Raw genomic sequence first — 20860 nt, 5'->3', positions numbered from 1 at the left:
TTGTCTATTTTTACTTTCCTTTATAATAACTGGTTTCGACTTTAATCATCGTATGTATTTGGTGATTCAATTCCAGATCGAATATTAATCATTAAAGATCCTTATACGATTTTGGATTACGTGTTTTCTCGATAAACTCTGGGTTTTTTAACCCTGCTGGGCCACACATTTTGATCAAAAGCGAAGAATCTGTTATGCAAGAAAGCAAAAGTACAAAAGGCTTTTATCCACGAGTGATTAAAATCTGCGAGTCAGCGAGCCATGCGAGCCAAGATGTGAGCCATGCAACCACACATTTTGATCAAAAGCGAAGAATCTGTTATACAAGAAAGCAAAACTACAAAGGCTTTTATAAACACAACAGGCACACAGCGGGAGTCGCTTAGCCGGGTCTGTCAACCTTAAATTAAGGACCACCCTGTTGGTCCACAGGCAGCCCAAGTTCGCGTCACTTGAGAGCGTGTGATAATTAATAACTAGTGAGACGATGACCTTTGAGTGCAAGCAGTATTGGGTTACAGACAGCACAGGGAGCCCACACAAACGGTGTGACTGGCGACTGTTTACAAAATTTAAAGGATTTGTATGGAAAAATTATAAGGCTCGTATTATAGCCAAATGCTACGGAAAATGTTCATCTGAAAAGTCACAATAAATGTAAACTTACCTCAGTCGTTGTGCTTTGTCGTTCTTTTGCCTAAAAACGGCGAATTTAGGCGATTTTGAAGGTTTTGCTTTCGTCGTTTACCTGAGCGTTATATAGAGAGAAAAGGGAGGAAAACTATGTCAGAAAGGCTCCAGCGCCGAGGCGATTTTCACCCGGAAATTCGAATTGCCCCGCTTTCAAACCCAGCACCAGAAAAGTCGAGATGTTAAGCTTTCCTCTCGTACCATTCGATCGAAAATCCGTTCAAAACGAGAAGCGGCAGCCGGCGAAGAAAATCAAGATATCGGCATTCGAAGTTCAAATTCACCGTTGCAAATTTTTGTGTGCAGGGCAAGAACTGTCACGCTGACTGCTCCATTCTGATTGGATGCGGTTGGGCTTTGTTTAACCACAGCATTTACCGCATCCAATCAGAATGGAGCAGTCAGCGTGACAGTTCTTGCCCTGCACACAAAAATTTGCAACGGTGAATTTGAACTTCGAATGCCGATATCTTGATTTTCTTCGCCGGCTGCCGCTTCTCGTTTTGAACGGATTTTCGATCGAATGGTACGAGAGGAAAGCTTAACATCTCGGCTTTACTGGTGCTGGGTTTGAAAGCGGGGCAATTCGAATTTCCGGGTGAAAATCGCCTCGGCGCTGGAGCCTTTCTGACATAGCTTTCCTCCCTTTTCTCTCTATATAACGCTCAGGTAAACGACGAAAGCAAAACCTTCAAAATCGCCTAAATTCGCCGTTTTCAGGCAAAAGAACGACAAAGCACAACGATTGAGGTAAGTTTACATTTATTGTGACTTTTCAGATGAACATTTTCCGTAACATTTGGCTATAATACGAACCTTGTAATATTTCCATACAAATCCTTTAAATTTTGTAAACAGTCGCTAGTCACACCGTTTGTGTGCCCTCCCTGTGTTTCACCGTTTTGGGCGTTCTTTGCAGTGATTTCAAAGAACGCCCGAAACGGCAAAATAAACCCCAAAACGCACAGGAATACACCAGAGGTGATTCAGTTTTATTCATTTTATTGAATGAAAGTTAAATTTAGCGTTGTTTTAAGCGTAAAAATCGTTGGCATTTTATTTCCCATACAAAGTCTTATAATGCGTTCAAATTTCTCAACGGCTGTCTATTAATTATCACACGCTCTCTGGTGACGCGAACTTGGGATGCCTGTGGGTTTTGACCGCTCTGTGCAATTTCCGCTCGCAGCATCTGTGCTCTCTCGCATTCTGAAATCGAACAAAATCGAGTTCGGAGAGACAATTTCCAGCAAACTACGAAATTCTTCGCCTTTTAATTTCGGCAAAATATGTCAAAGTACTCAACAATCATTCACTGAAACGTCGCCTTCGAATCGAGCGCACAGAACGGTAGCAGAAAGGCCATTTTGATCTTCGTCCTCCTCTTTCTCTTGACATGGTTGACGCCAGTATGATCCGCATCGGGTCGAACGATTGCAACAAGTTCCATTTTGCCTGAATCGCTTGACTCTTTCAGATATCTGTCGGAAAAGTTTCGGTTAAGGACATTCCTTTGTCATTGTCCGACATTTTTTTTTTCTTTCGGGGGGGGGGGGGGTAAGGGAACGTTGAATACGAAAATTTTCGCGATTAAAATATTGGGTGATTCTGTGTAACAACAAAGCGAGATGTGAAAGTGAGAGATGATCATCGCAGTGAATTTTCCAATTTATGCAATTGGATATTAGAAGCCTGAAAAAAAGGTTCAGGCTTCAACGGGATTCGAACCCGTGACCTCCGCGTTACCGGTAACGCGGAGGTCACGGGTTCGAATCCCGTTGAAGCCTGAATTTTTTTTTCAGGCTTCTCATTTCCAATTGCATAATTTGGAAAATTCACTGCGATGATCACTTCTCACTTTCATCTACATCCGCAGTTCATATATGAATCATTTCACATACTTTACATCAATGCGAGATGTGTTGTAAACAAATCTCTAAGGTATTTCCTACATCATCAAAAGCTAAACTAGTTCCCAGTCCCGGGGACACAATTTTTTCTTGGGCTACTTTGTACGACTAAAAAAGCACCTTATTGTTTTTCTAGCGCATTTCTTTTATAATTTCGTAATTAAGACGTGGTAAACTTCAAAAAAAAAAAAACGCAAAAATTATATATACTCGTACGTTTTCTATGCCATTGTGTGAGAAGAACGGATTCCAAAGAAGTCTTAATTAGCATGTTCAATGCCATGACCACTACTCTGCTCTGATTCCCTTAGGCTTTTTGAATGTTTTAATTTGGGTCTTCGATTACATTTTATTTTCATATTTGTCTAATTGGTATTTTTTCTTTAGTCTCCTCTTTTTATTTTTTACTACCTTTTTTGCTTTACTAGATTTGTCGATTATCGTTATTGTACGGTGGCTCATAAGGAACACATCGGTTTTTTCCGTCGCAACTTAGTAACTTGCGATCCCAACTTAATAACTTGCGATCGCAAGTTAATAACTGACGATGAGGTCACTGTTACACGTGCGTGAACCCACAAAGATGGCGGTAGGAGATAGCAAGGGGTGACTGGCCTGAACGATTTCTAACAATGGAAACATTTTTGATGTGTACTAGCCTCTTTATATTTTTGCTCTGACAAGCATGTCATTTAGAGATTTTCCTTTTATAAAGGAAATTAGTGGTGGCTCTTTGAAGATTTCTCGTAGGAAAGGCTGGTTTTGTATTAAGTGCCATTTTCCCATTAAAACACGTTTGGGCACTGATGGTTGATATTGTGTTACAAAAGGCAACATTTGTTTGGGGGTGTTGTCTTTTTGCTTCAATGCCGATGACCTTTCTGTAAATATGACATGTGATAAAATATTTTCAATCAGATTATTTGTCGATAGCCAATGCAACTTCCACTACTCTGCAACTCTTGGTCTAATATCTTTACTACCCTTTCAATTCTAGAATGATTCATTCTTCGTCGAAGCCCTGGAGATCTAAGAATCCTTTTTTATCTCGGGTAGTTAAAACCGAGGCAAAAATACTGTTCGATCAAATAATTTCGTTTTTGGTTGCCATCTATATTCCTTACGGTTGGCAGATAATCTGGAAGAGCCCAGCCATCTGATAAGTTCAGTAAAACGAAGAGAGTGGTCAAAAGGAAACGCTCACGGATGTAGTTACTGACCATCTTTTCCCACCGATCAAGAGTCAACACGCATAGCGGTGAGGGTAAAAGGAGGAAAGAGTTTGCGGAATGGAATGTGGAATGGCGTGCGGAATGGCATAAATTATGCGAAATACGATTTACGCGGGGAATAAATTAACTGAAGAGCGCATCCTGTTTTCGCGCCAATTTTATAAGAGCAGCAGCTTTTTTGATGCTGCGGACTCTTGCTAAATATTAACAACAATTCGAGGATTTGATCGTCTGATTGTTGATTTGGAAGAAGTGACGGTAAAGAAAGCGATGAAAACTGTTTATAATTTTCGCATTCAAGGAACTATGAGTAAATCCGTAGTAAATTAAATTTCATGTTCACTTTACTCCATGCGACTTCGGTTGACAAAAATAACGTGGCAGCGTGAAGTCTTCTCAGGACAAAGATTGATCCTTTACCGAGGGCAAATAATAAACCTTTTTTTCTTTTTTTTTTTAAACCCTCGATAAAAGATCAATTCTAATACCCTGTATGCTCGATGATTCATTTATCATGAGCGGGAAAATGAACAACAATTTGACCAAAATGCATTTGTGGTAAGAATAGTTTCACAACCTTGCACACAACCAGTGTCGATAATTAGACACCATACTTGTCATCTGCTTTTTTGCTCTAGGGCTTTTTCGCTTTCAGTTAAATCTCATTTTAGGTTGGGACGTCTGGCACTGAAAGACCTTAATTAAAGACGGATATGTTTAGTTCGATAACGCGTAACTGAACTATAGTTACCTGAATCACCGTATTAAATAGCTAGGTAGCTAGCTTAGCAGCTCAACAGTGACTTGCGTATTCGTCGCTCGACGAAAATGTAAGGTGAGAAAAAGTAGAACATATTTTTCCCATGAGTTGTACAAATTATAACCGTCAAAGAGTCTGATAAAATGACCGAGTTTAAATTTAAAATTTCTCACATAATAGTTTTGGCCTTGGACTGATATTATTTCTCCAGTCTGGTGTTGCTTTTTGTCTAGGCTACTCGCTGTCACGTTCTTTTTGTCAACTAGAAATTTAATTTATTCTTAGTTCCTTGAATGCGAAACTTCATCGATTTCTTTATTCTCACTTCCTAACCAGCGATCAGACATGTTCTATTCCAGGCGTATATTTTCTAATCCTCGATCTGTTGTTTGGTTGTTTACAGTCAACCCAGGTCACGCGTGAACAGTATTTCCAAGAGTGAAATGATCATTCGAATTTCTCTTTGTAATGTCCGACGTGTGAATGGAATGTTGGACATTTCTCTGGAAATCGTTCCGAAAAAGACGCATTAACTGAAAAAAAAGATTCAAAATTCTTGGGAAACAATTGTTATTCTTGAAATATTCAATTTTGCAATGTAAAGAAAAATTCATAGCTTTATACCGTCAATAAGCTAGGGAAATTTATACGGGAACTCTGAAATCTCGTTGGCGATGTTCAAAACTGACATGTAAATTTCAAAATTCCGTTCAAATTTCAAAAATATTGTTCACGCGTGACCTGGGTTGACTGTAATAGTCCGCAACATCGAAAAACTTCTGCTCTTATAAAATTGGCGCGAAAACAGGATGCGCTCTTCAGTTAAATTATTCCCCGCGTAAATCGTATTTCGCATAATTATGCCATTCCGCACGCCATTCCACATACCATTCCGCAAACTGTTTCCGTCTTTTACCCTCACCGCACGCATAGCATGTCCACGTGTCCATGTAACCAAACATGTTAATTAGTAAGTTGCGATCGCAAGTTAGTAAGTTGCGATCGCAAATTAGTAAGTTGCCGGATCGCAAGTTAATAAGTTGCGATCGCAAGTTAGTAAGTTGCGACGAAAAAAATCGATGTGTCCCTTATGAGCTACCGTAGTATTGGCTGCCAAGTATGTGTAAATAAACTATTAATATCTCTCATTCTCTCTGGCCCAATTTTGCGTAAATCGACTCCTCCGTAACGCTCATTTTTCTAGCGCATTTCTTCTATAATTTCGTAATTAAGACGTGGTAAACTTTCAAAAAACGCAAAAAATATATATACTCATACGTTCTCTATGCCATTGTGTGAGAAGAACAGATTCCAAAGAAGTCTTAATTATCATGTTCAATGCCATGACCACTGCTCTGTATCATGCCTCAGTAGTTCGGTTATTTTTGGCTCCCTTAGGCTTTTTGAATGTTTTAATTTGGGTCTTCGATTTCATTATATTTTTATATTTGTCTAATTGGTATTTTTTCTTTAGTTTCCCTTTTTTTCATTACCTTTTTTGCTTTACTAGATTTGTCGATTATCCGTATTGGCTGCCAACTGTGTGTAAATAAACTATTATCTCTCATTCTCTCTGGCCCGACTTGGCGTAAATCGACCCCTCCGTAACGCTCATTTTACATGTAAACTGCATGCCTCCGCCGTCAGGTACTACGAAAACTGAGGCAGGGTCTTAGGTCTTAGGTCTTCGTTTTCGAGAGTCTCCGTTTCCGTAACACTTCGCTATCCAAGAACCAGGCCTTCCCGCCATTTCCGTGGAATAAATTACCTTTTTTGGCGCGAAAGGGTTTGTCATAAATTAGTTTGAGTGTAGCGTGGTGAAATTCATTATTTACATATCATAAAAGTTACGCTTGGTGAAGTGAAAGTATTTATATATAATGGGTTTGCACGCGCGGCGAAAAGTTTGTCGGATATAAATAATAAATTTTCACTTGGCGAGGTGAAATTTCGTTATTTATAAATAATGGATTTGTACTCTCGGTGACATTCATTATTTATAAATAATAGTTCTTACTGGCGGGCCATCGCGTTCAAAAGTAGATATTATGATATCTCTATGATATCTCGAGATATCTCTTATGATCATGATATCTTGATATCTTTACAAAATAATTTCTTCGTTTCGTAACTTCCTGAGAGATATCATGATAATATGATATCTCAAGATATCATTACAGCATGATATCCGGAGAGATATCATGACGTAACGATATTTTGCCAAATAAGATCCTGGTCTGTCATCGTATTTTGTAATTGGAAGTCTGAAGCACTGTCTAACCTTCATGTGAACGTACATGAATCACACATGCACACCACGAGCGTGAGCGGGTTCATTGTAATCAATCTCGAAAATTAATATCTGACGTGACAAGCAAGCTTTGCACGTGGTGTTAACATTCTCATACTTTTTCGAGAGAGGAAAATGAATCCCTTGGGTCTCATCGTTCATGGTTTATGCTTTTTAGGTGTCAACGTTTTTGCAATCGAGTGTATACGGCTATTTCAATTAACGTTGTTGGTTCAAAGCATGAAGCTAAAGGCTGGTTTCCATATGATCGCGGATCGCAGATCGCAATAAGGTCTGCGATCGTCTGCGGTCATATGGAAACACTTCTGCGATCGTCTGCGATCCTGCGATCGTGATCGCAGACGATCGCAGAAGATAGAACCATGTTCTATCTAAAGGCTGGTTTCCATATAATCGCAGTCGATCGCAGACGATCGCAGATCGCAAACAATCGCAGACGATCGCAAAAAAGGCTGTTTCCTCAAATTGCAACGATCGCAGAGCCGACCGTAGCCATACGTTTTGGTGAGCGGAAATGTCAAATATACACGCGCGTGTAGGCTGAAAAGCAAACAACATCGCGAACGTGGAAGAGCAGAAATTTTGCCGCAAGCAAATTTACTTCTTCTTTTTGTCATGAAGCGAGTCGTCGTCAGCTCTAAAACCGTCGAAAACATCGGTTTTGGATTCGATAACGACCGTACGCAGTTCTTATGTTGCGAAATTTGGCCTCCGCTTCCCCGGCCGATAAATAAAACTTCTGCCCGATTTTGTCCCAACAGTTGGCCTTTTGTTCTCGTCTTTAAAATCTTTTCTGCCGCGATAGTAAACACATTCATAACGAGCAACTTCCTCCATAAATTCCTCCAAATGACAACGAAATTATTGTTGCTACATAGACCGTTCCTACCATCAAACACACGAGCGTTGAATCGTGGGAGAGAACCCGAAATATTATGGGATGCGTTTCGATCGCAGATCGCAAAACTTTGATTTCCATATGATCGCACAATGGCAATTGATCGCAGGGGATGGCAGACGATCGCAGGAGATAGAACATGGTTCTATCTTCTGCGATCGTCTGCGATCACGATCGCAGGATCGCAGACGATCGCAGAAGTATGTTTCCATATGATCGCAGACGATCGCAGACCTTATTGCGATCTGCGATCTGCGATCCGCGATCATATGGAGACCAGCCTTTATGTTCTATCGTCTGCGATCGTCTGCGATCATGATCGCAGGTCGCAGACGATCACAGAAGTATGTTTCCATATGATCGCAGACGATCGCAGACGATCGCAGACCTTATTGCGATCTGCGATCTGCGATCCGCGATCATATGGAAACCAGCCTGAAAAGACAAGACCGAAAGTTTACGTGGGATTTTTATGAATAAATTCATCAAAATCAGTCATGCCTCGTGAAAACAATAGGTTGTAATTAGCAGTACAATGACCTGCACGTGCAGGGATGATTTTGATTATATTATTCATAAAAAATAATCCCACAAAACATTGCAGTCTTGTCTTTTAGCTTGATTTTAATCCGACAACGTTAATTGAAATAGCTGTATAAGGAAAATTGTTAAGCGGATTATTTACATATAATTTGTTTTGTGATTCATATTATATACATATCAGGTTTGCCAAGAACTGATGATTTAGATATCACGTGACGAATACTTATTCCTTATTTGTAAATAATTTTTCCATCATTTCCAGTTAATGGAAAAACAGCATGAATTTGGCCTAAATAATAAATTTACAAACGGCGCCCCATAAAAATACGGCTGAGATAGCTGTAAGCTAGTTTTCAGGTACTCCACCATAAAACGGTACAAATTAAAATTAAAAATATTTACAAGTAAAGGTGGTTCTAACATTTTAGTCTGTGGCTGAAATCCTATTAAAGTGTGACCATTCAAATGAAAGCTACTGAGCAGTACTTTCCTCTGATGCTGTTTATTATGCTGTACAAGCGGGGTCCTAACATTTAAATCCATGGCTGAAATCCTAAATTGTGACCATTCAAATGAAAGCTACTGAGCAGTACTTTCCTGTGATGCTGTTTATTGTGCTGTGCAAGGTGGTTCTGACATTTTAGTCTGTGGCTGAAATCCTGAGGTGTAACTATTCAAATGAAAGCTATCAAGCGGTCTTTCCTGTTGTACCGATTTGCCTAATTATGCTGGTGAAGATGGCTCTAAAATTTGAGTCTGGTACTGAGATCCTAAGTGAATGACTTCCAAATTAGAAATATATTAAACTAAGCAGACTTTTCCTCAGTTCCTCAGGTCCCCCACCCCCCCCTCCCCCCCAAAAAAAAAGAATTTGATAATGCTAACTATAACTCGGTCCGCCTAACGGCCCGAGTAATTAGTCTGCAATTTCAATAGGGCGGATCGGATTAGATTTAGTATTGCTGCTATTGGGAGCGTTTTCAGTTTACAAGTTTTGGTTTTGGATGCGATCTGTTTATGTTAACATGGAATCCTTTCATGAAGTAAGTTTGTTTGATCTTTTTATTTGGTATTCTAAGCTTGGTACTTTCATTTATTCGGTTTAAAGCAAGTATTATTGCCAGCGTATGTTATGCAACTGTGTCCCCGGGACACAATTTTTTCTTGGGTAACTTTGTACGACTAAAGAAGCACCTTATTGTTTTTTCTAGCGCAATTCTTTTATAATTTCGTAATTAAGACCTGGTAAACTTCAAAAAAAAAACGCAAAAAATATATATACTCGTACGTTCTCTATGCCATTGTGTGAGAAGAACAGTTTCCAAAGAAGTCTTAATTATCATGTTCAATGCCATGACCACTGCTCTGTATCATGCCTCAGTAGTTCGGCTATTTTTGGCTCCCTTAGATTCCCATAGGTTTTTTGAATGTTTTGATTTGGGTCTTTGATTTCATTATATTTTTATGTTTGTCTAATTGGTATTTTTTCTTTAGTCTCCTCTTTTTATTTTTTACTACCTTTTTTGCTTTACTAGATTTGTCGATTATCCGTATTGCACGGTGGCTCATAAGGAACACATCGATTTTTTTCGTCGCAACTTAGTAACTTTCGAACCTGTTTAACTTGCGATCGCAAGTTAATAACTGACGATGAGGTCACCGTTGCACTTGCGTGAACCCACAAAGATGCCGGTAGGAGATAGCAAGGGGTGAGAGGCCTGAACAATTTCTAACAATGGAAACATTTTTGATGTGTAACCTCTTTATATTTTTGCTCTGACAAGCATGTCATTTAGAGATTTTCCTTTTATAAAGGAAATTAGTGGTGGCTCTTTGAAGATTTCTCGTAGGAAAGGCTGGTTTTGTATTAAGTGCCATTTTCCCATTAAAACACGTTTGGGCACTGATGGTTGATATTGTGTTACAAAAGGCAACATTTGTTTGGGGGTGTTGTCTTTTTGCTTCAATGCCGATGACCTTTCTGTAAATATGACATGTGACAAAATATTTTCAATCAGATTATTTGTCGATAGCCAATGCAACTTCCACTACCCTGCAACTCTTGGTCTACTGCATTTACTACCCTTTCAATTCTAGAATGATTCCTTCTTCGTCGATGCCTTGGAGATCTAAGAATCCTTTTTTATCTCGGGTAGTTAAAACCGAGGCAAAAATACTGTTCGATCAAATAATTTCGTTCATGGTTGCCATCTATATTCCTTACGGTTGGCAGATAATCTGGAAGAGCCCAGCCATCTGATAAGTTCAGTAAAACGAAGAGAGTGGTCAAAAGGAAACGCTCACGGATGTAGTTACTGGCCATCTTTTCCCACCGATCAAGAGTCAACACGCATAGCATGTCCACGTGTCCATGTAACCAAACATGTTAATTAGTAAGTTGCGATCGCAAGTTAATAAGTTGCGATCGCAAGTTAGTAAGTTGCGATCGCAAATTAGTAAGTTGCCGGATCGCAAGTTAATAAGTTGCGATCGCAAGTTAGTAAGTTGCGATCACGAGTTATAAGTTGCGACGAAAAAAATCGATGTGTCCCTTATGAGCTACCGTAGTATTGGCTGCCAAGTATGTGTAAATAAACTATTATCTCTCATTCTCTCTGGCCCAACTTTGCGTAAATCGACTCCTCCGTAACGCTCATTTTTCTAGCGCATTTCTTCTATAATTTCGTAATTAAGACCTGGTAAACTTCCAAAAAACGCAAAAAATATATATACTGGTACGTTCTCTATGCCATTGTGTGAGAAGAGCAGATTCCAAAGAAGTCTTAATTATCATGTTCAATGCCATGATCACTGCTCTGTATCATGCCTCAGTAGTTCGGCTATTTTTGGCTCCCTTAGGCTTTTTGAATGTTTTAATTTGGGTCTTCGATTTCATTATATTTTTATATTTGTCTAATTGGTATTTTTTCTTTAGTCTCCTCTTTTTTATTGCCTTTTTTGCTTTACTAGATTTGTCGATTATCCGTATTGGCTGCCAACTGTGTGTAAATAAACTATCATCTCTCATTCTCTCTGGCCCAACTTCGCGTAAATCGACCCCTTCGTAACGCTCATTTTACATGTAAACTGCATGCCTCCGCCGTCAGGTACTACGAAAACTGAGGCAGGGTCTTAGGTCTTAGGTCTTCGTTTTCGAGAGTTTTCGTTTCCGTAACACTTCGCTATCCAAGAACCAGGCCTTCCCGCCATTTCCGTGGAATAAATTACCGTTTTGGCGCGAAAGGGTTTGTCATAAATTAGTTTGAGTGTAGCGTGGTGAAATTCATTATTTACATATCATAAAAGTTAACACCACGTGGAAGGCTTGCTTGTCACGTCAGATATTAATTTTCGAGATTGATTACAATGAACCCGCTCACGCTCGTGGTGTGCATGTGTGATTCATGACGTTCACATGAAGGTTAGACAGTGCTACAGACTTCCAATTACAAAATACGATGACAGACCAGGATCTTATTTGGCAAAATATCGTTACGTCATGATATCTCTCCGGATATCATGCTGTAATGATATCTTGAGATATCATATTATCATGATATCTCTCAGGAAGTTACGAAACGAAGAAATCATTCTGTAAAGATGTCAAGATATCATGATAATAAGAGATATCTCGAGATATCATATAGATATCATAATATCTACTTTTGAACGGGATGGCCCGCCATATGGCAAGGCGAAATGTTATTATTTATGAATAATGAATTTACGCGCCGGTTGAACTTCATTATTTATTTATAATAGATTTACAACTGGTTTGCTTAACTTCATGATATGTAAACAAGTACACTCGATTGCAAAGACGTTGACACCTAAAAAGCATAAGGAGACCCAATGGCTTTATAGGTATAAGTGTGCTAAATATATTTGCATAATATTCTATTCTCGTACGTGCGACAGTTGATAACCAAAATTAATTGCACGTGGTGAATCAAGCCGGTTGGCCAATAAGGGCTTATTTTTTAAAAACACTATCCACAAATCCCTTGGGTCTCATCGTTCAGCGTTTATGCTTTTTAGGTGTCAACGTTTTTGCAATCGAGTGTATACATAAAAAAATTAAGTTGTCAAGCGAATTATTTACATATAATTTGTTGTTTTTGTGATTCATATTATATACATATCAGGTTTGCCAAGAACTGATGATTTAGATATCACTTGACGAATACTTATTCCTTATTTGTAAATAATTTTTCCATCATTTCCAGTTATTTATAAATAATGGAAAAACAGCATGAATTTGGTCTAAATAATAAATTTACAAACGGCGCCCCATAAAGATACGGCTGAGATAGCTGTAAGCTAGTTTTCAGGTACTCGACCATAAAACGGTACAAATTAAAATTAAAAATATTTACAAGTAAAGGTGGTTCTAACATTTTAGTCTGTGGCTGAAATCCTATTAAAGTGTGACCATTCAAATGAAAGCTACTGAGCAGTACTTTCCTGTGATGCTGTTTATTATGCTGTACAAGCGGGGTTCTAACATTTAAATCCATGGCTGAAATCCTAAATTGTGACCATTCAAATGACAGCTACTGAGCAGTACTTTCCTGTGATGCTGTTTATTGTGATGGTTCTGACATTTTAGTCTGTGGCTGAAATCCTGAGGTGTGACCATTCAAATGAAAGCCCAAGCGGTACTTTCCTGTTGTACCGATTTGCCCAATCATGCTGGGGAAGATGGCTCTAAAATTTAAGTCTGGTACTGAGATCCTACGCGAATGACTTCCAAATTAAAAATAAATGATACTAAGCAGACATTTCCTCAGTTCGATTCCTGGAGTTGACGCTATGTGTGAATTCAGTTTGTCGTTGGCTCTCGTCCTATCCGCCTAAGCTTTTCTCCTGGTACTCTGGTTTTTCTTCTTTCCACAAAAGCGAACATTTCCAAATATCACTTTGATCAGGACTGACTGTGAATGAAGAGCCACTCTATCAACATGGCGATGTAAATTCCCATTATTCAGTTGAATTAATGTTCAGTATCAAATACAACGCTATTGAACTCTTCAGTTTGTACCAAAAATCTCAGCGCGGTTGACCTTTTAAATGAAATATAGAGCAGAAGTAGTTTACTTTAGTTCATTTTATCATGCTATATCAGGTTGTTCTAAACAATTCTTGGCATTGTGGATGAAATCTCATCGTGGAACCTTTGTAATAAAAGACTGAGCACAACTTTCCTGCGCTACAGTTTACTGTGTATGACGCGTGGGCGGGTTGTTGTAAACAAGTCTGGAGGTTGGGAATGAAATCCTTAAGTTTGACCTTTAATTGAAATGAAACATTAGAAGAAGAAGTGCCTTTATTTACCATTTTGTTTTAAAATAAGCTGTTACATCAAAAGGCAGGAGATCCAGCAAGCTCTGTTGAGCTTTTTAAAAGATCCCCGCTTAAAGTTATTTAAATAGATATGTAAATCAGTTAATAACAGAGGGCAGACTTCTTGTTTTACATTACTAATTGGAAAGCTATTTCTTGACTAACAAGTTACTTATTGTAAACAAAAACGATTATGAAAGATGATCTTGAACATACTCTTTAAGTTTGGTTTTGAATGTATTAAACGAACTTATGTTTCTAATTTCGATGGGAAGGCTGTTCCATGTAATTGCTCCCTTAAACTTTATAGAAAATTTGCCATAATTTGTTCCTCCAAATTCGATATGTACCTTTGACGAAGATCGCGTATTATAGGAATGTATACTTTCATTAGTTTGAAAAAAGTTATCAAAGAATGCTGGTAATTTGTCATGGTTATATGAATACATGAAAACTGCCGTCAGGTACGTATTTAATTCGAAGATCTTCAGTATATTCAATGACTTGAACAGTGGTCCAGATTTTTCTGTATAATTGGCGAAGGTTATAATCCTGATGAGTTTTTTCTGTATCCTGAGGATAGGCTTTAATCTAGTGGGGTACGTGCTCGCCCAAATAATGTTGCAATATGTTAAATATGGGTAAATCATGGTGTTGTACGATGTGAGTAGTGTTTTAAGAGGTAAGAAATGTCTTGCTTTGGCCATTATGCCTGTCATTTTTGCCACTTTCATTGTGACATGGTTAATATGGTATTTCCAAGTGAGTTCTTCATCAATGTATAATCCTAGAAATTTGGTGTAGTTCACTTGATTTATTGGTTGTTCATTAATAATCACGTTTGCTTTATAACTCAACTTCCTCTTTTTAGTTTTGAAAATCATGAATTGTGTTTTATTGACATTAAGAGATAGCTTATTTGCATTTAACCATAAAGATACATGTTTAAGTTCTTGATTCATCGTTTTATATAATGTTTCTATATCTTTATGACTAAAGAATAAGTTCGTGTCATCTGCAAATAGTATAAAAGACAGTATCTGGGAGGATTTAGTTATATCATTAACATAGATCAAAAACAAAAGAGGTCCTAAAACAGAGCCTTGTGGTACTCCACATTTTATCGTCAAGCCGTTTGAGACGGTCAATTTATATTTGACAATTTGTTCTCGATTCGACAAATAATTCTTGAACCATTCTAATACAACTCCTCTTATGCCAAAATGTTCAAGTTTATATAATAGGATATTGTGATTTACTGTGTCGAATGCTTTTGAGAGATCTAAGAACACACCCATGGTATATTCCTTATCGTCAATGGCTTTTGATATCTTTGTTACAAGTTCCATTATAGCGAGATTTGTCGAACGCTTCTTCCGAAAACCGTACTGATTTTCACTTAGAATACTATGCTTATCCAAAAATTTGACAACTCTCTTATACATTAGTTTCTCTAAAGTCTTTGAGAAGCATGGTAGAACTGAAATCGGTCGATAGTTTGAAAATGATTCTTTGTCGTTTGATTTAAATACCGGTGTAAAGACTGCTTTTTTAAGTTCAGAAGGGACAATGCCCGTGACAAACGACAGATTATATACGTGCGTCAAAGGTTTTACTATGTGTTTTGAAACTGCTTTCACAACTTTTGGAGATATCTCATCAAAACCACCTGATTTATTTCCGTCTAATTGACCTATTTCTGTCGCTACTACGTTCTCCGTGATTGCATCCAAGAACATGGAGTTTTGATTACTCTCACCTAAATACAAGCTGAAATCCCTAAAACTTGCTGGTATTTTATTAGCTAAATTAGGCCCTATGTTAATAAAGTACTCATTAAAGCGTTCAGCTATTTCAGTTGGGTCAGAAATCGTTTTATCATCCTTTACGAAGTTATCCGGTAACTCTGATCGCGATTTAGTTTTGTTAATTATTTCATTTATCAATTTCCACGTCTGTCTTAAATTTCCTTTTAACTCATTAATTTTGTCACGGTAGTACAATTTCTTTGCCGTTCTTTTGATTCCGTTTAATCTGTTTCCAAATCTTTTGTAAGTTTTCTCATTTACTTCAGTTGGATCGTCAATATATATTTTGTATAGCTTGTTTTTAATTCTTTTAGACGTTAAAATACCTTTTGTAATCCAGGGTGTTTGACTAGCTCTGTGGTAGCTATTGGTATTGTTAACTAGGGGAATGCTTTTATCAAATGCGTTAAAAAGTGTGTTATAAAAACTAGTATATGCGTGTTGCGGATTTTCCTTTCCATATATTTGTTCCCATTTTTCACATTCTAGTTTCTGGTTTAAGAGGTCGAGAGTTTTGTTTGTGATTTTGCTATGTTTTGTCTTTTTCTTTGTTGTATTTTGGGTTAGCGAAATTGTTATTTGAAATATGGGTAGGTGGTCAGACAGATCGGTAGAAAGTAAACCACTAGTGAAGTTATCTACTAGACTGTTAACGAAAATGTTATCGATTAAAGTTGCACTTCTACTTGTTATTCTAGTCGGCTTCGAAATTAGCGGGTAAAAAGAAGATGAAAACATGCAATTTAAGACATCATTTAAATGCCGACTTTCTTCAACTTTCAGTAGATCGACATTTAAATCCCCCATAATGTAGCATTTCTTTTTTTGTAAATCAATTTTTTGAAGTATTTCAGATAAACTTTGCTTGAACTGATCTAACTTATCATTTGGAGGTCTATATATAACTCCCACAATGATATAATTTGGTTCTGTTAATTCTACAAACTGCGATTCTATTGTGTCATCAACATTAATAGAAAGATCATTCCTTTCTCTGAACTGGCATGATTGGTGTATATATAAACCTATACCGCCTCCAGGCTTTTGATCACGTATTTTCCCTTTAAAGCTGTATTGTGACGAAGGAAAATCATTTATATTTTCATTTTTTAACCATGTTTCTGTTAACCCTATTACTGAAAATTTATATTCTAGAGAATCAAGATAAGCGACTAGATCGTCGTGCTTATTTAAAATGCTTCGTATATTTAAATGTAGAATTGAGAAATTAGTGTCTTTATATGTCTGCGTTAATCGTTTGAATGTTTCTTCGTCAAAATAATCACAGTTATCAACATGATGAATAATGTTGTTATAGTAATTGTTGTCTGGATCTAATTGTGTATCCACTGTCAAGAAAGATTTTCCACTGTCACTGTTTGAATATGGATTGAAAATTAACTTTTTAAGTTTAATATTTTCATTCTCAGTGAGATTTGATTGTTGAATTATACTTTGCAATTGGTCATCAGGCAAACTGTAGAAAGGAATCCAATCGTGATCAGCAATATTGTTATTATGTAGCTGAGAATCGAACTATATTGTGATTACTGTATTATTACTATCTTAAAACAAAAAATCATCTGTTTACCATCATACTTTAAATTGCTTAAATCGATCCAGCTTCGCAGCTCATTGACCCTGGGGTCATCTTTTAGTTTGTATTTCAGTTTGCCATTGGTGAACCAGACGCTTTCTACTGAATCCTTGTTCTTTAATTCTTTTAGCCGCTTGGCAAGATCACTGGCCATGTCTTCCATTATCACTGAGGGTTTTCCTTTCAACTGCCGCCGTTTCATCAAGATTCTTGTTTTAGTCTTGTTGGACACGAATTTAACGATCACTGGTCTTGGTTTCCGGTTACCAGATGACGCTTGATTGCTCAATCTTTGCCCAATTCGATGAATAATTTCAATTTCTTTACTCTCAACTGTTTCATTGAGGTTGTTTGCGATCGCTTCAATAAATGTCTCCTCAAGATTTTCATCCTCCCCTTCATCCAGGCCAAGAATCCGCAGATTATTTTTCCGAGAATATTGCTCGTTCTTTACTGCATATTCCCAAGTACAGTCGATGTCTTGCTTCAGGATTATTCCACATGGTAAATACTGTCACTGTCGTCTTCTTTCAGTTCCTTTATTTCCTTTTGGACATTCTGAAACTTGGCTTCCAGCTCTGCTATTTTCGTTTCAATCTTGGATTCCAAGCGACTCGCCAGAAGGTCGAGTTTCTTGTCCAAGATGGCTCCAATTTCTGTTTGGAGGCTTTCATTCGTACCTTTCTGAACGTCTTGGTCTTGTCCCTTTGGTTACTTCCTCGCAGGACTATTATTGGAACGTCCTGGGGTTGATGGAATACTAGAAATTCGTCTTTTGTTCTTTGTAGTGTCTAGAGCGTCTTGTACGTCCGCCATCTTATCTTATCATCATTGGGCACGTACAAATGATTTTCTTTGGATAATGGTTACCGTGGTGCATCGTGGATATGACCTTTCACAGTCTACACAGAAATTCTGAGGGGAACTTTCCTGCTGTGCATGTTCTTCTTATGCTATTTCAGTTACGAACCAGGATGGTTCTTGTTTCGCTGGTCGCACGATTTTCTAAGAACCTGACTTTTACACAGTAGTCTTTGATTTCTTTCATCCCGTGATCGCGACTATACGATTGTATAAATTTACAACGGTTATCTCTGACCCACACATCTCATGTAACATCGTTATTGAAATGAAAAACTTGCATGCAGTGTCGTGAACCTTACAAGAAGTACTCATCGACGATCGCGTGGAAACCGCAAAACTGCAACCGGCGGATTTAAGGACACAACCGCCAGAGCTCGGAGTTAAGGAACTCTTCTGAGATAAGATGAATCCTAAGGCTTGTTTCTAGGCAATAGGGGTAGTGTTCTGATAGAACTCTAGCCATATGTTATGAATGACAACAACAACTGAGGCTTTATTTGCATGACCGTAAAACTTGCTACAGTATTGCGAAAGCGCCAAGAGAGTCCTAAATTACAAAATAATAACATCGATAAAATACAAAGTGCTACAAAAAAATAAAAAAAAAAGAAGGCGGAGAGAAGAATTAAACTTCATCAGATTATTGCGTTAGACGCAGAAAGAACGTACTCCTAATTCAGATTGGAGTCGAGACTGTATAGGACAGTCGATCGATCAACGAGCAGATCTTGGGACGCAGATCTTCCTCCCCCGTTGACTGACATCATTAACAACTTGGTAAAGGAGAGGAATCCTGGGATTGAGAACATTACTATTATTATTTGGTAACAAATTATTTTTTAAATCAAAACAAGAAGAAATGAACTTCAACATCTGCTTATTAGCAACATAAGCAGGGGAGTTTATCAACGCTACAATAAATTCTGTGATCTCTGTAAATGTTTCAAGTTTGAAAATTCATTGCATATTGTATCATGAGAGTCATTTCTAATGGAAGAATAATTACTGATAATGAGATAGAAAATGACGGGATTTTATCCTTGATAATATTGAGCTCGCATTGAGAGTATACCTGTCTCTATCTTGAGTGTGTGGCTCCCTGTTTGTCTCATATGATTATTAATTCATTATTTCCTTAGCATCTTATAGTAAATGGAATTGTAAAACCTTTTTATATTGACTTCTTGTAATCCCAGTCCCTATGAACAATTGTAATATATTATCTTATTAATTGTAAACACATTGTATTTCATTTTATATGCTATTATGTGTAATTTAAATAAACCATCAATACCAGTCACCAAAGAGCTTCTGTCGGGAATTTTTCTGGTCGGAAAATCGAGATAAACAGGGGGTGTATAGTCGCTTTTAAATATGCTGTAAAATTCTAATTTCTGTGAATGCTGAAGGGTATGTCTATATAGAACGTCATCATGTTGTTTCCTGTAGGCATACCTTTCCGCGATATCTGTATGTTTCTTGATCATAGAATCATCTAAGTATCATCAGCGAGTTAACTTTGCTGTTCTTTCACTGATCTTTTGATCCTTCATACACGAACTTTGTCCAATATAACAGTTATAACATTTTCACCTTTTTTGATGTGTACAGGATGCAGTCAACGCCATTATCAAGTACCTTAAGCTACTGCCATCGAAAGTCTTGGATGGAAAGACGATGGCAGCGAAGGAGCCTTTCGAGCTCGCTCGGAGAATCTTCGCCGACCCGATCATCAGCGACTTTCTCATTCGTTCATCTCGCCTAACTGTGTTTTCCAAAGAGCTGGCAAAATTGTTCAGAAATGATCTGGACTTGCTTGCAGTGGCTAAACAACTGAAATTTTTCTACAACCAACCAACCGTTGGAGTTTTGCAGCAGTTAGCCATTCTTGCAGCAAGGTCAGTAAAACGCTCGGTTTTCGTTGATCGCCATTGTATTTTCACTTCGATCCATTCTCTTACCCAGGGCTGTGATCTTTGTGGCCCCTTCTGGGGTGAGAAAGACCTCAGACAACCATGGACACAAGAGTTGGAAAAGATCCTCCCTACTCAATGCTGTTGTAGAAAGTATGCTTGATCAGTAAACTGAGTTGGCAATATTAACATGCATTGAAGAAGGCGCATAAAAATTTTTCATTACCAAACTTCTGCGGCTGAACGTCACACCACGCTTTATTGGACATTCTGTCTTTTAAGTCACGCGCCATTTGGTGATTTTGTTACCCTAGGTCAGGCTATTTTTACTGCACACGTTTCTCGTGGTTGGTGCCTGTTACTCATGTTCCTGGAATTTTCTACCTTTTCTTATGACCATCCCGTGTGATTCTTTTGATTGGTTTTACGGCGCTGTCATATCTTGATACTTGTTTTGCTGACTGAACCATGAGTCCATTCAAACATAGTCCGAGGATCGATTAGGCAAAAATACCAACTCTTGCTCTTAACAGTAGCTGAATTGGTATCCTGTTAGCCCTAATCAGTCTTTTTACAGTCCAACTAAAAAATGTACAGGGACAGCCTGTTTGGATTTGATTCTCGAAATCGGCGTCATACGTGGGTTTGTCGTTGGGTAATCGAGTCGTTCTTGCTCAGTAAGAGATGCTTTTCTTTGGGTATTCTAGTCTCCTTCTTGCGAAACAACATTTCAAAATTCTAATTCGAGGTTTTCCTCCGGGCACTACCGTTTCCCCCTCCTCAAAAACCAACATTTCCAAATTCCAATTCGATCCCGAATCTTAGGGACACAAGTTTTTCGGTCGTAACAGACTGTTAAGAGCCATCGTCCTCGTTAAACAAAGTCAATGTATCCAGAATCCAAGGGCACTAGTTTTGTCATTCCTGTCAAGTGTCCCCCTCTTTGAACAAAGTCGCTTTATTCTCTTGCAGTTTTTTATAAGAAGTGGTC

The 20860-nt window shown here is 38.0% G+C and overlaps 1 protein-coding gene across 5 annotated transcripts in view; it reads left to right on the top strand.

The window, feature by feature from the left end:
- LOC146485481 (uncharacterized) overlaps positions 1 to 20860 on the top strand; it is a 31562-nt gene that overhangs the window by 3917 nt on the left and 6785 nt on the right. For 3 of the 5 annotated variants that reach the window (XM_085103441.1, XM_085103440.1, XM_085103439.1), the window contains exon 2: positions 19568 to 19854. In XM_085103441.1, coding sequence (XP_084959567.1) covers positions 19568 to 19854 — 287 coding nt within the window. Of the gene's footprint in view, positions 1 to 1302; positions 1441 to 9252; positions 9388 to 19567; positions 19855 to 20860 lie in introns of those variants that run through there. The other 2 variants (XM_085103443.1, XM_085103438.1) reach the window with 2 other exon arrangements.

The sequence above is a fragment of the Pavona decussata genome, unplaced genomic scaffold, assembly GCF_977016875.1.
Source record: "Pavona decussata unplaced genomic scaffold, jaPavDecu1.1 SCAFFOLD_26, whole genome shotgun sequence".
NCBI classification, from domain to species: domain Eukaryota; kingdom Metazoa; phylum Cnidaria; class Anthozoa; order Scleractinia; family Agariciidae; genus Pavona; species Pavona decussata.
Note: the sequence above shows the minus strand (reverse complement) of the source record. Positions and strands in the feature narration are given on the sequence as shown.